The 15706-nt window shown below is 35.8% G+C and overlaps 1 protein-coding gene and 1 long non-coding RNA gene across 4 annotated transcripts; one reads left to right on the top strand and one right to left on the bottom strand.

Annotated features, from left to right (window-relative positions):
- Positions 1-1162: 1162 nt before the first annotated feature.
- Positions 1163-11836, bottom strand: LOC133673698 (calcineurin-binding protein 1). 3 transcript variants are annotated; one of them, XM_062094563.1, is made up of 19 exons: positions 11555-11815; positions 11400-11474; positions 11090-11209; positions 10938-10978; positions 10651-10862; positions 8572-10448; positions 8118-8330; positions 7362-8003; positions 7048-7283; positions 6746-6956; positions 6500-6655; positions 5908-6065; positions 5596-5788; positions 4917-5308; positions 4282-4462; positions 3570-3799; positions 2456-3119; positions 1862-1940; positions 1163-1630 (listed from the first exon to the last, which is right to left on the bottom strand). In XM_062094563.1, exons 1-19 carry the CDS (start codon positions 11555-11557, stop codon positions 1404-1406), a joined length of 5910 nt encoding a protein of 1969 aa, XP_061950547.1. In that variant the 5' UTR covers positions 11558-11815; the 3' UTR covers positions 1163-1403. The 3 variants fall into 3 exon arrangements, with proteins under 3 accessions (XP_061950547.1, XP_061950548.1, XP_061950549.1); XM_062094564.1 differs by having other exon boundaries at positions 1163-1624; positions 11555-11813; XM_062094565.1 differs by lacking the exons at positions 1163-1630; positions 1862-1940; positions 2456-3119 and having other exon boundaries at positions 3619-3780; positions 11555-11836.
- LOC133673699 (uncharacterized) lies at positions 11673-12553 on the top strand. The gene is made up of 2 exons (XR_009835041.1): positions 11673-11986; positions 12091-12553. It is a non-coding gene; the product is annotated as an uncharacterized LOC133673699 (long non-coding RNA).
- Positions 12554-15706: the final 3153 nt, after the last annotated feature.

Here is a 15706-nt window from a genome sequence, read left to right as displayed (position 1 = left end):
CTTTAATTTTTATCAGATAATTAAACAATACAGCTTATCTTAGGTAGGGCGTATTTTGGGTGCTAATATCTTCCATTTACGCAACCAGTTCTCGTGCCTGATCTCTGAGACCAGTTAGGGTTCCTAGTTACCAAAATACTAGGTAGACTCTCATTCCCTCTTTCCACTGATAAAAAAACAAGAATTCCTTATCTTATTTCCTGATTTCCAGATATTATGAATGGACTTATCATCGTGACTCCGGATACATGTGACAAGCCTAGCAGAGTTCATGACTTGGATCACAGATTTGGTGTGATAGAATATGTCATCATATCAATATTATTAATTTATTTTATCAGTTGTTCAGGTTGTTTTTAGACCCATCAAATTAACTGGTTATATCAAGGCAACTCCCATACTATTTAATTTGAAGTCTAAACTATGTATGAAGTCAGGTTGAGATGTTTTAAGATTGACTTGTAAAACCAAGTTTAATGATACTGTAAGAAAAATTCTTTTATCTAAATATTTTTTATGTTTTAAAAGAATTAGCTTGACATGAAAATTATCTAAGAATTTTTATTTGATCAATAAGTTGAGCAACAAGCAATCAAAATCGAACATTTTACTACAGCATGCAAAATCAATATTCTACAAAAGAACACCAATCCTTCCCGACTTGCTGTTCTTTGCTGCCGAGTTGAAGACTTCAAAGCCAATTAATTACCATAGGATGGCCGAGTGTTCAACCGCTATAGCAAAATCAATATTTATGTTGCCCTTTTTAAAGTATCTTTTTGTTCTAGTTTTACCTTTCATCAGTTTCTCTTAACCATGGCCAGTCTTCTTTTTTTTTTTTATGCAACTCCTGCTTTAAAAAAAAAACATAAATTCACTCAAAAACTATCATAAAGACAGATTTATTATCTCCATTCCTCTTCTCTTTCCCTTCTATATATGTCCTTGCTGTCCTAAAACATTGTGATCACATTGAATTGGAATCTTTCAATAGTACCAGAGGATGAGAGTTCGAAGCAAGACAATGGGATGGAGAAATCAAAGCATCTGTTTAGATTGTATTCTTCGATGATTTGTCAAAGGCCTTATGATCCAATTCCATCGTAAAAAGCTGGCTAGTCCAGCCTAGCAAGTTACAAATATCAACCGATACCCAATCAGCTCAACAAACAAAGCTAATTCTTGTATTTATTTACACGAGCAAAAATTACAACACATGGCTTGTTTCTTTACACAAGCTCTACAGGTCCTAAAATCGAGTCACATGTGGAATTTACTCACATTTTTCTTTCATATCTTCTCTTTTCCTTTCTATAAAAGGGTGTAAGAAGCAATTCTGACATGCATGGACTATTTTCTACAACAATCAGTGTAAAAACAAAGGCAGCACTATCTGGATCTCTTCATTCATTCATTGCAAAATTGCTTCCGTCAGGGGTGCTGTTATCTTGATTTTGCTGGGGAGTAGCGAATAAAATCTTTTGGCCCTCATCAGAAGTTAGTGGCGGATTTGTGCACTGTATGCTATCACCCTCAGATAATGAGAGCGATGTCACAGCGGTACCAGCCAAAGGCACCTCTGGTTCATTGCTACCACCTTGAGTAGCACTATCTTTCCCACCACCTGTAGCTGACATAGGATTTGAAAACAGCCATCAGCATGCAGATGCATGAAAATCTGATGTGCAAATGTAAATTGAGCTGTGGAGGAGATAGCTTCAATGACTAGGAACCATGAACATCTTGTTGAGAGAGGTGACATGCATAAGAGGGAAGCTATACACACTAATCTAACGACAAATTTTATGCGACCTTGAGTAAGAAAATTAAACTTGTTGCTTCATAAGGTGGAGTAAATGACCTGTATGAATAACGGTAGCAGCAGGCAGGCTTGCATTGGATGGCACAAATGAGGTTCCAGGTCCCTTTTTCATCTTTGACTGCAAAAACACAACCACAATGGTCATGATGCATGTGTCCACTTCAATTTCAGTCAATTTTATCTTTGACAATAAAAACATTCAATCTACTATTGACCTTGCAAATGAACCCTTTTTTTTTCCCTTGGCTACGTGCCACCACCAAACAAAGAAAAACATGTCCTAGATCATGTTTTCATGCAGAATAGTTTATTAGAAATCTACACCAAACAGAGAAAAACATGTCCTAGATCATGTTTTCATGCAGAATAGTTTATTAGAAATCTAAGACTGACAAGTGCATTTTTGCCGTGTCCATCACCCTTGGATTCAATGGTGGGACTTGAACGAATGAAAGTTGGACACCCTTGGATTCAATGGTCTAGGGACTTGAACGAATGAAAGTTGTGTGTCTACTTTCTCACGTTAGTTATCTTTGTATATAAGCTGTAGATTCCATATTACTACAAATGTGATGAATGAAGTCTCTGGCATGCCAAACAAAACATTATTGAAGAGCAAGTTAGCACCCATACCTTCACATTTTCTTCACAATGCTTCACAACAACTGAGATATTAGCATAACGGCCATGCAATAGTGCATAAGCCCACAAGAGAAGCTTCCTTGGAATGCTAAGATCAAGAATTTCAACTCCGTCCAAGTTAGGCTGAACTTGGGCTTGTACTGCCAGCCGAGATGGAACTAAACAAAGGTTGATACCAGATGGGAGCATTACACAGGAACTCTCGCGGTAGAAATTATAAGAGCTCCTAAACAGAGAGGTTGCAGTCTCAATATTTTCATCTGAAACTTTCTTAATCACTATATTCTTGATTCTACTCAACATGGGGTTCCATTTTGTTTCAAGATTTCCCAAGGAGGTAGAATCCTCAAATGATTGACTCCATAATTCATTTGTTTGCAGATCAATACAGAGCAAAAGACTACTTTCCAAACTGCTATCTGATGAGTTAAGGGCATGTATCTCACTTTGGAGTCCAGATTGTACGGGGGTGATCAATGCCAAACTGATTATAAGAGATCGACACCAGGCAAAGGATGCATGCCTGCATACCTTTGCACAGTTGCTATTGGACAACTTGGGATTTTTAAAGCGCTTTCGAATCTTCTCATTTATTGCTTCAAGTGTCTCAAGCTTTCCATTCCCCTCTAGTGAAGCAATATATCTGTGGAGATATCTGTAACAAGGTAGTAAATTCTTAGACAGGTACAACTAAGAGAAGACAATAGGCCGAATAACAATTAGCAATACCATGCCAAAAACACAAATTCATAAACATCAGTTATCTTGATATGAGTCAGAATACTGACATCTCATAACTAAATTTTATATTGCTGAACAATTAAGAATTTGATAGAAGACTTGTGATTAATAGGGTATCAATGATACAGAAATTTTCAAAAAACGTTGCTAGACAGTTTGAGGGAGAAGTTGGCAATCTCAAATTATGACAAAGGTTAGCACATAATGCTACGATGAAGTCATTCAGAATAAGATATTTTCACAAGTAAACACCTAAGTTGAACAATTCATTTCTAGACGAACCACTAACAAAATTATAATGGAAGAAGCCAAAAGAAGTTCACCATAAAAGATAAGGACAAAATCTAACAAATATTCTAGTTACCCGTATAAGCTGCTCTCAGAAATTACTGGGCTTCTGATCTCAGGCAAGCTTAATATCTCTGGCCATAAGTTCCCCTGTTCCATAAACAATGAGAACATCTTCTCCAGTTGCTGACCAGAGTTGCCAGGAACACCAGAGTCAGCAGTCTCAGCTTGAGATATCGATAATATAAGGGTCTTGATAAACCTCCCAAGAGCTACTGGTACAAGATCTTCAATGCACAACGAAAACTGGATTTAAATTGAAATTAGATTCCAAAATGAATACTCAAATAAAGATCATGGAACATGGAATGAAATCATAAACGTAGATAAGCCTAGGAATTTCTATGTTGATAATGATAGGAAGATATTATTTGGCTAGGCATGAGATAACTAACAAGCTCTGCAGTTGCATGCAGAGCCCTTGACAATAATTAAAAAAATCCTGCTTGTATTCCATTTCCTACACTCTTAACACAAAATGAGTGAAAAAATTAAGAGCAGAAATATAAAGGTGGAGAGCACATTGATATTCAAAGTATAGCCATGTCTATATTGATGGTGTTGTTAACAAAAGTATGAACATTTTTCTGATATACAATTTTAATTGCAACAATCAAGCATTTGTGAAGTCGTTTCCTAGATATGATGGGATGACTAAAATGGAAGCAGGCATGGCTCTTGCCAGGCAATGTAAAAGAAAACAAAGTTTAAAAGGGTTGAGCTTTTACCCTCTTATCTGCCCTTAGAGATATAAATGCTCGATCAAGCGTACAAATGTCTCCAGTTTCTTCCAACAATTTCAGATAGAACAACAAATACTTCCGAATGCAAGTAATAAATTTCCGGGAACTTTCTGGTAAGTTTACTTCAAGGGCCTTTTTGTTCCCAGAAAAACCTGGTGTTTTGCGCCTGACATCCAAATATAATAAACAAATGTAATGCACGTCAGCATTAACAGCAAGATGAGCAACAACTAGAATATGCTAATTATCAAGGGGATTTTGATACCACCAAGAGACAATGACTTGATGTTTTTATGAAATGAATTAGGGAAATTTCAGTGACAAGATTTGTTGCATGTATTAGATAAAGTTGGGATTGAAGGACAATGCCCTTTCACATTTCTAAATCAATTTTACAAATGGCATTCTTCTTTCCCCATGAATGATTTTCATGTAATTTCCATGCTACCATTGCTGGTAAATCAAGAAAGCCTTCAACATGAACCATGGAATAGCAGTGAGACCATGTTCTCTACAAAGTGATAAACCACCAGAAAAATTTGTCTAGATCTTATGTCTATGTGGCCCCCAAATTTTGCACAAATAATTGTGAAATAGGTAGGGAATAAAGGAACTAATACCTTCCTTTTTTGACCATCCCATCAATCTCCCACATATTTATAGTGAAGGATGAGCGAGAAGATTTGAAGCAAAAAGAAAGTTCATCCTTTGCTCTCTCCAAATCACCATTCAAACCCCTTTTATACAGTCCTTGTGCAAGCATGTATCTGGCCTTATGAAAATGTTTGAGATCGCCTTCAACACAAACTTCCAAAGCAGAAATGCAATCATTGTAAAGCATTTGCCACACCTCTTCTAACTGAACTGATTCCTCGTGTTTTCTCTCAAAACTTTCCTCAGTGCTTCTGTCCTCAATATTATCTGCTGAACATGACACTTCAGGTGCAAATGTACTCAGTATGCTCATGACAGAATCCTTTGTTGATTCATTAAAGGAATATTCTGCAAGGACCTGTAACAAAGAAAAGATAAGATATAAAGATAATATGCAGGCATCTGATAAATATAAATATTGTGTAATTCCTAGAACTGTAAGATGATAACCATTGAAACACAAGTAAACATCACGAAGAAGCCAAACACACACACAACACAAGTACAGAGATTGCAGTTCAATCCAAAAGCACAACATGTGCTGGAAAACAAGTCCAAAAGGATAAGAAAAGGAGTTAGTGATAAAAATAGGAATCTCTCTCTTCGAAGTCTGTTTCTATGAAAGGTGCAGGCCAGAGAAGAAACCTTTAAAACCTCCAGATTCAGTCTTCCAGATTTGCAAAGTAACTTTAGGCGAGAAGCATGCATCCTATAGACAGGATCCACAGCTGATGAATTCAAAGCGATAGCTACACTATAATATGATAGTGATGTCTCAAATGAGTATCCAAGCTTTTCGCAGAGTTTCCCCATGTAGAATGCATGCGACCAATCCTGCCTGCAACATCAACAAATTCTATAAAGTCTATATAGGAGTGTCATAATAGAATAAAACAGTAATATCGTATGAAAAAGGATCCATAAAACAGTAATATCATATGAGAAAGGATCCATTACTTTTGTGTGTGAGCTTTCTTAAAATGCTTCAATGAGTTCTCACAAAATGCCATCCATACTGCATCTTTCGAGGGTATGGCAGATCTTTGGTCATAAAAAGGTACCACATTCTGAAGGCTGTCATAGCAGACCAGTGCCAGCAACTCATGTATCTCACACTAGAGAAAGATAAAGTTCCAAGCTGGTTAAAACAAATTATACCAAGAATACAAATCATCAAGGTAGAAACCTTAAATTATGTTCAGTAAACTTGCTGGACATGCATTCTGTTTAATAAGATATACTTTGTTTATGTTTAATGTGGATTTCCTAAATGAAAGTAGTTGATGATGGAATGGCACTAAATAATACTTCAAAAACAATCCATCATAAGTTGCTTCAGAACTTTCAGTGTGATATCATGTAATCATCCTCAAATAAACCATGAGAATGTGTCCCATCTCAAACAAGCCACATGCACAGCAAGCTGCTGTATAGATTAAGGCACCTCCATACAGTTTAAGAAATGAAGGATATAACTATAGAAACAGTCTAGAAACCAGAAAAGAATATATCTGGTGCCCCTCGTATATAATACTGAGAAAGGACAAACCTGCTGGGCTGGTGTCTTTGCTAAAGCCAAACTCATTAATAGACAACGCCTACTCCTCCTTCGACTTGTGTCAACTCTCTGAGGTAGAGTAACATTTTTTCTCCACCCTGCCACATTTATGTGCTTACTTCCATCATTTAGCAACAAGTCTACCTCCTGCTTTAGTGAAAACAAAAAAACATTCAAACTAAGTCTAGAAAAAACTGTAAACCACACCAGCTAAACTGACACTATAATAAACCTTGCCTCATCGTAAGTATTTCCAAGCCGTTGCCAACTTTCAAAGCGTAGAGGGTTGTACAGTAGATCATATTTAAAGAGATTTGCATTTTGTTGTACGAACTCTTCCCCTTCCTTGGTCAGTACAAAGCCTGGCCACTTATCAGTTGCATTCATTTCCTCTGAAAGGGCTAGGAAATAATACAAGTTGCAATACACTTCAAAATATGGCTCGGAGCTGAATAAGTAAATTATTCATGGAGTTAGCTCATTCTTTAAAGGTAGTGAACCTCAAAAAGAAATTATATCTTATCTGAGTAAGAAAATACCTTCTGACCATCAATGCCCTGTGCTGTTTGACACTTCCTGCATCAGGAAATATTACCTTTGTTATGGTTTCAAGATACCCTTCAGATCCAGCCTCATCTGAGAGTTTGTCTTCACATAAATCAGGATCATCTAAAAATTTATCTATTGCATTTCCAGCAAGAACTTCTTCTGGCGGTTGTGGAAAGTGTTTGCGTATAGCTCTTAACACTCTACGAAGTTTTATCAATCCAGTTTTCTGAGATGCATATGCACACAACTGCGTTAAAACAGACCTTATACAAATGGTGAGAGGAGAGATAGAGAGAGTACTTACTGATGAAGCTCTTGCACATGGCAGTATATACTGAAAAACATCAGCACATTGTTCCTTGGACTGATAATCTCCACGACTGGTATTTTTGTGAGTGGCTAGGTCATCGTCATAGGAAGAATCAGATCGAATATTGAGACCGTACAAGCAGAAAAAGCACTGATCCAAAGCATTATCAATTAGTAACTCAAGTTCCTCTCTTTCATCTTCACTAAGTTCATTGATATGTTCTATGGGTTTTTCTCCTTTGTTCTTCCCCTCATTGCCACCTACTTTTCTGCATTCTACATCTGCATGGTCTTTCTCTAGACCTGCAGGAGATGATACATCTTTGGAAGAAATCCCTCCAAAACCATCACTCATAGTAGCACTTACTTCATTGATTTCAGCTCCACCCCCCTCTACACCCAATGTATTTAATATTGTCTCCGTTTTAAATGTTTTGTTTGGGCTATAAAGCTTGTCATCATGTTGAATTGCTTCTATGTTGGAAGAGTTTGAGTTGGACTTGAGCTTCATGTCCAATGCCAAGAGATGCTTTATTGCAAATTTAAGAAATGTTCCTTCCTCCCCTTCACCATCCCCGCCAGCACAGCAGAGGCCATACTCAGCAAGTAAGTCATGGATTGCAACAATTAGTTCAACCTAGCATTGGAAATAAGAATTCAAGAAAAAAATATGAGAAGAAGAAAAGATTGCAAATGATTAATATGCCCTCACATCCAATGTTTAATTTTACATTAGAAAAGTATAGCTTACTTGGGTTTTAACAGGGATGGTATGGACGAGATGTTGAAGCTTGCAGTATGCAATGCCTGCATCAACAAAGCAGCAAATTTGCTTTTGTTCTAATTCTTCACTAATCGCTGGCACAGAAGATTTCTTAGATAAGTAATTTGCAATATGGCACATGACAGCCAGCAGCAAAGACTGAATGTCGCCAATACTGCCAAAGGGAATGATTTTTCCATTCTGCAAGCATAATATATACACAAATGCATGATTCTGTAGCAATGGAAATAATGATAACTATGCAGGAGGTGAAAAGAGCCATTACTCAAAACAATAGAATCATATGGTCACAAGCTGCATTTGCATCATGTACAGAAAACATCTATAAACTGTAATTTTTGTCTGAACTGATAAAACAAATTGCTGTTCTTTGACAAAAAAAAAGACCATAAAAAAGTATTTCTTTTTATAAACAACTTACAGAATCAACAGATGGACCCAGAAAGTTCTTGAATTGTGATACACATTGTGAAATTGCTTTCACTTCCTCCATCACCAAGTCATTCCAGTGCTTCTCTGGATTTTCTTTTGACACTATATCAGAGGCATAGTATGCCTTTAACTCAGACTTCTGATGGAAGGTTACATATCCATCCATACCAGCTAGTATCAAGAGTATTTCCAGCTTCCGTTGGTGACTCTTCAAACATACCTCAATTTCCATTGGCTTTGCCTTCTCACATGCTTCAATTAATGTATCTAATGCTGAAAGTTCAATGCATGTAAATTCTTCACCTTTCTTATCAGCAGCTGGCAATGGCAATACATTGAGGTGAACATGCTTGGAAGAGAATAGAAGTGGAGCAAGCAAGTCTATACAATCCGAATACATTTCTTTCCCAATCATCTCTCCTACCGTCTTCTCAAGCAAGAGATCAAGCTTTAATAGATTAATTCCATGCAGAATCCTGTCTACAGTTAACTCTTTATCAATCTTCAGGTGTGGAAGACAGACTGATGGAGCACTGTTTGTTACTTCCTTCTTTGCCAAAACAGACAAGGAAATACAGAACTCTCCATGAGCTTTTGCCTTGTTTCCATCCACGATAGACAATTTCCCACTCAACCAGAAATACCGAACCCAGAAGGAACTTTTGTTGTCCAATAAGGAAATGTTTAGAAGTGAATCCCAGCCTCCAGTGCCTTTTTTTAATGTTTCATCACTATCTTGGAAACTCTTATCTGAAGAGAAATTTATATTTCCAGATACATGAGTCAAGTGAAAAGGATAATCCAAAGCTACTGATTCAATTATTTTACAAAGATGATAGGAAGCCTCTGACAAATATTCAGACATCTTGGAAACATTTGAAGGTAACGATCCAAGATCATAATATAGTTCAGCTAGAAAAAGGCAGCATTCAGGCGTCCTATCTCTCCCCCAATGTCTTGTCAACCTCTCCAACTCCAAGAATTTGACAAACGCATCTTGATACTTAAGGCCCCTGCTTGCAGCATGTTCCAAAAGCAAATGGCCCATATGGTAAGCACCATAATTTTTTGAAGTTTCCCTTACAAAATCAGCCACGTCATTGTGTTCCGTATCCAATGAATTAGCCTGATCAAAACATGGAACCGAACAACTACCCACAAGATCAGAATCCTCATTTTTAACTATGAAAGGTTCTATGAGCTGAACTACGACTTTGGCCAGATCCTTTCCGGTATCAAAATCCAATTCTTCTTTTCCTGGTTTACGACTCCTAAGACGAGTGCTCCGCCTCTCATGAGGCTGTTCATCAATAATATTTGGATCCCTTTCCTTAACACTGCTGGCTCTTTCAGAGTTACAATCGGCAAAAGACATGCTTTGAACGCTAGGGATGGATTTTGACCTTTTCTTTTCCACAGACTCCATGATAATTTCCATATTTGAAGGCATGTTTATAGTTAACCTGATATCCCCTGATCTGCATACTGTGCCACCCCCCATCTCAGAACCAAAACCATTGAGTTTAAGTAAAATTTCCAGAATGGCATCAGTGAGAGCTGCCCATGAAACTTCGGGTAGGAGCAATTCTATGTTGTGGTTTGCCCGTTTACATGCAATACCCTCATCAAGATTTTCATCGGTTGCTTTTCTCTTATCAAGAAATTTAAGCCTGACATGCTTAGGTTCCAGCTTATCTATACCTCTAGGAGAAAATGGAACTGGCTCCGACTCTTCAATAGTATTTTTGACATGCAAAGCACGAGAATGTGAAGGCCAATGTCTCAAAATTAACTCTGCTACAGAAAGGCATGCAACCTCATCACCAATGGCAATAAGAACTTCCAATAGTTTCTCCATGCAATTCCCTGAATGCATGACAAAGAGAGAAGACAAACTTGTCCACATCATAAAAAAAAATGATGCAATTTTACTGAAAACTGTAACGTGTAAACACTAAGAATGAATGATATATCCAAACAATCAACACAAACAAACACTAAACAAAGAGTTTGGACGCTGGCCAAGCAACAAATTATAGAACATTGGAACAACAAGATAACTGCTTACAATTATTTGGGCTACATAGAAGCCCTTGCTCAAACGCCCAACGTGAAATACTCAACAAACCCATCGAGCAAGATAATGTTCCCAGCTGATTCCAGACAACAGAATCTTTGGTATCAATCTCTACAGCTTGGAGGTAACAGCGAAGAGCACTCTCATAATGACTAGGACCTTGTTGAAGAAAAACAGTTGCAAGATTCTTCAGCACCAAGAATCTACAAAACAACAAAATCAATAGCATATCATATAACCCTCCAAAAAAATTAACAGAAAATGCAATAGATACAGACCTGAGTTGTAGCAAATGACCATCACTCGCATTACGATCAGCCTAAAAGAACAAATAAACAACATACTTAACAATCTACGCAAGCACGGTGAACAAATTAATATTTAAAAATTAGCCTTCAGAAAAGAAAAGCAAAAAAATAAATAAAAATACCTGAGCATTTGATATTAACGGATCTTTTAAAACCGATTCCAATAACTCGCATGCCTTATCATACTCTTTCGCTTGTAATTTAAGCAGCCCATCATGATAATTTTGTGTAAGATGAAATTCCTGAAATTTGCAATTCAGCCTCCCAATTACTAAGAGAAAAAAAATCACCCAATTTGCGATGAAATTAGGTTTTAAAAAAAAATTGATATGTGCATTGCATTTAATAACAGAATGTGTAGTAATTAGAGTAAATAAATGTTACTTTATTACTTTATTGTTCAAGAGTAAAAGGAGGGAGAGAGATACTAGCCTGGGCTTCTTTAGTCGGGGCTAAGGGTTCCCATTGCTCTTTAGAATCAGTATCGTTAATGGCTGCAATAGAGAACTGAGAAACACCCAAGTTTCATTAAATAACAGAGTTAATCGTTGATTAATCAAGCTAATAATTTCAAGAAATTAACCTACCATTATTCAGCTCTCGCGATTACGGTCTTGATTCTTCGATTTCTTCTTCTCTGCTTCAGATTTTTTTAGGCGGGTTCGTTTAGTCGCGTATTTTTTCATTAGTATTACAGTGTCCTGGGCTCTGTGATTTTACTATTATGGGCTTCCTAATAAACCCCCCTCGGAAACAAATTGTGGTATATTCGTCATTCTGCTTCCAAAACGCACCATTTAGTTTCTCTTCTCCGTCTTCTAGGGTAATCAGAATGGATATTCAGTAGACGAGCAGTCGTTCGTTGAGATTGATCTGCTATGCTCTCCCATGTGCGTGCTGCTACATTGTTGGGTTCAGTAGCAGCAGGCCAGCTCTTGGCGACGGTAATGTTTTGATTGTTGGGGGAGAAAACACTTCCTCTGCAAATGGGTTTTCGCGTTTCCGAACTGAAAGGGCTGGTATGGAGTGGAGATACCGTATCCTGCTTCTGTATTTATTTCTTTTTTCATCTGTCTTTTTGTTGGTAGTTCTGAATCTCAAATCCTCATTTGCTTGATGATAGATACCTGCTAGCTTTTACTATACAATTGAAGAAAGATGATTCTGAACCGCAATAGAAGATTGTTAGATACGAATTTTCAAGACTGATGATATTCTCGATCACAACCAGGTTTGTGATGAACTATTCTATTATTGGGAATCCCACACTGGGCTTGGTATTGCTTTGTTTGAGAATGGCTTTCATCATTCCTAGTTTTCTTCCATCATTATCTGCTGGTGAGGAATGGAAGGCCAGAGACATTGGATAAAACTGTTTCCATCATTTTTGTAGTTTTCCTCTTTTGATGTCAGAATTGTTTGAGCAGAGACCATCTTTCCCCAGATCCTATTCTGTAGCAAGTGTGGCGTGACCTCTGGTACTGCCCATTTGAAAATTTCAATTCGTTTCATAGGAGGAGTTCTGATGCATCAGCGAGCCTTCTCCTGGAAATTTTTTATGAATGTCGTGAACTTTTCACGAGGCCTATGCGTCCCCAACTATAACAACATGCAATGTCGGTGTTTTACCAAACTAAGTAAAAGCATTAGTTAAAAAAGTACTGAGAAAACCTTACATTTTCACATAACCGCTAATAAGAATCATCGTCGTTTTATTAATTAATTATTATAACCGCTAATGTAAATAGTAATTGTGTTATGACAAAACCCCTCGATTGAATTTGCCACCGCACAAATTCTAAACAACTCTAATTTTAAATTAATCTTAAATCAAATTATAAAATATCGAAACTTAAATTTATAATTTAAAATGTGATATTTTAATATAATTTTTATTCATTAATTATAATTTCAAATTAATGTGTAATTTTTAAATATTATTTTTATTTATTAATTATAAAGATAATTGATAAAGACAACAATGTACCTTTTTAACATGTAAATGTATGATTTGAAATTTTACTCAACTTGTTCGTGATGTTTATATGTTCACCTGCAAACAAAGGTAGAATCAAGGAGAGGCAAGCAGGGCAGTTCTTGCAAAGAAAAAATATAATGACTGATTCTGTAGGTTAATTTTGTATTGCTTAGTAATTAAGATGTAATATTTAAATAGGTGAGCCCTTTTAATGTAAATATATTTGTTATCTTTGACTTTAAAACTATCTACGTGAAAAGAAAAAATATGAAGTTATATGGATTTTGTCGTTTACTCTCAGCTGCAGCCCTAATATAAAAAGTAAAATATAAAAATAAAAATATAAATTGCAAACAAAAAGATTGAAGCAGAGCGTCACCAATTAATTCTTTTTTCATCAAACAAATCAAGGTAATTGAGCATTGCTAATCCCAAACTTAAAATTTATTTTTATTTTGTTTTGGAATGTTTGTTAAGAATTTGATATGGTTTTTTCATGATTCTATTATTTTTGCTTCTTTTTGTTTTTTAGCTCAGATCTGCTAGTTTTACCAAATTTGTTTTTGAATTCTTGTTATAGTGATTTTTTTTCTAATTAATTAGATATATTTTATTGGTTTATCTTGATTATACTTTTATTTTTTTATGTTTTGCTTTTAGCAAAGCCATCAAAATTATCAATTTTTTCTCACGATATATGTTTTGATTTTAGGTTGAACCATAAACAAAATAAAAGGAATTGGTTCTTTTTTGAGAAAAAGAGAACAAATGTTGATTACTCACAACCTAGTGAATCAACTCCAATGTGTAATGTTGAAGTTATGGTTGAGCAACCTCAATGTGCTTCAGTTTACGAAGAACCTGCATTGATTAGTGAGCAGCCTCTTATTAGAATCGACATTGCTCCTTTAATTAGAGATCCAAGCAATCGTCCTCAAATTTGGAAATACCCGGTTAATCAACAAGATGAAATTCGAAGGGCATACATTAAATTGGGGTCATATCAACCTTTGATGTCTGAATATCCATTGACTGGTGAAAAACATCCTCGTCGATTTCAGTCTCATTGGTTCAAAAGTTATCCATGGCTTGACTATTCAGAAAAAATAATGTATTTTGTTTCCCTTGCTATTTATTTCAAAGTAAACCATCTGGAAAGCCAGGATCAGACACATTTATTGTTAAAAGATTCAATTGTTGGAAGAAAGTTAATGATAGGGAACGGTGTGCTTTTTTTTACTCATATGGGAAAATGTCCAAATTCAGCTCATAAATTTGCTACCAGGTGCTTGGAAAATTTAAAAAATCAGTCATGTCATATTGAGAAGGTAATTTAGAGGCAAACTACTCCATAAATTCTAAATAATTGATTGTGTATTAAAACTTCAATGGATATTGTTCGTTGGCTCACATTTCAAACATGTGATTTTAAAGGGCAAGATGAACGTTTAAAATCAAAAAACCGAGGCAATTTTCTTGAAATGATGGAACTTTTAGCATCATACAATGATCAAGTAGGTGCTGTTGTTTTAGATAATGCTCCACAAAATGCTAAATACACCTCACATCAAATTCAAAAAGAAATTTTGCATGTCTTTGCTAGAAATGTACAGTCTTCAATTCGTCATGAGATTGGTGATGCAAGATTTTGTTTAATTATTAATGAAGCTCGAGATGAATCCAAAAGAGAGCAAATGACCTTTGTTATTAGGTTTGTTGATAAAAAAGGATTTATACGAGAATGATTTTTGGATATAGTTCATGTCAAAGATATAAACTGCTTCAACTCTTAAGGAAGAGATTTCATTTGTTTTATCTCATCACAATCTTGATGTTCAAAATATTAGGGGTCAAAGGTGTGATGGTGCTAGTAATATACGTGGAAAGTGGAATGGTTTGCAAGCTTTATTCATTAATGATTGCCCTTATACATATTATGTACATTGTTTAGCTCATCAATTACAATTGGCTCTTATTGTTGCAGCTAGAGAAATATCTGATGTTCACACTTTCTTTCAAAATTTGATTTTTATTATTAACATTGGTAGTGCTTCTTGCAAGCGTAAAGATGAATTACAGGTTTTTCAAGCAGCTACAATTGAACTTTTAGTTGATATTGATGAGATTGAAACGGGTAAAGGAGTTAATCAAGTAGGTGGTTTACAATGACTTGGAGATAGCAGGTGGAGTTCGCACTTCAAATCAATTTGCAGTTTGATAAAAATGTATGAGGCAACTTGCTTGGTTCTTGAAAATATTGCTTTAGATGGATTTACTTGTTCTCAACACGATGATGCAGCCTTTTCATCTAAGTTGCTAATGTCATTTGATTTTGCATTCATCTTACATATAATGAAGAATATTATGGGAATTACTGATATGCTTTGCCAAGCCCTATATGAAAAATCTCAAGACATGTTAAATGCTATGCATTTGGTGACTACCACAAAGACTTTAATTCAGAAGTTAACAGATGATGATTGGGAAACTCTTTTAGAAGAAGTGACATCATTTTGAAAGCATCAAGACATTGAAGTTTCTGATATGGATGCTTGTTTTTCTAGTGTGAGACGATCTCGCTGTAAAAAAAATCAGTAACAGTTGAGCATCACTACCAGGTTGGTATATTTACAGCTATCATTAATCACAATTGCAAGAGCTAAATAGTATATTCAATGAACAGGCGATCGAGCTTCTTAAGTTGAGCACAATTTAGATCCTAGAAATAACTATAAATTATTCAATATTGAATATATATGCT

Source organism: Populus nigra, chromosome 15 (assembly GCF_951802175.1).
Source record: "Populus nigra chromosome 15, ddPopNigr1.1, whole genome shotgun sequence".
Taxonomy (NCBI): domain Eukaryota; kingdom Viridiplantae; phylum Streptophyta; class Magnoliopsida; order Malpighiales; family Salicaceae; genus Populus; species Populus nigra.
The sequence above is the reverse complement of the archived record's forward strand: the minus strand, read 5'-3'. Positions and strand labels throughout refer to the sequence as shown.

Bases quoted from the DNA above. Each gene is read 5' to 3' on its own strand.
- LOC133673698 (XM_062094563.1), bottom strand. The intron at 6,066-6,499 runs GTTTGTCCTTTC...ATCTTTCTCTAG, and splicing joins CAAAGACACCAGCCCAGCAG to TGTGAGATACATGAGTTGCT. The intron at 1,941-2,455 runs GTATGGGTGCTA...GTGTTTTTGCAG, and splicing joins ATTGTGAAGAAAATGTGAAG to TCAAAGATGAAAAAGGGACC.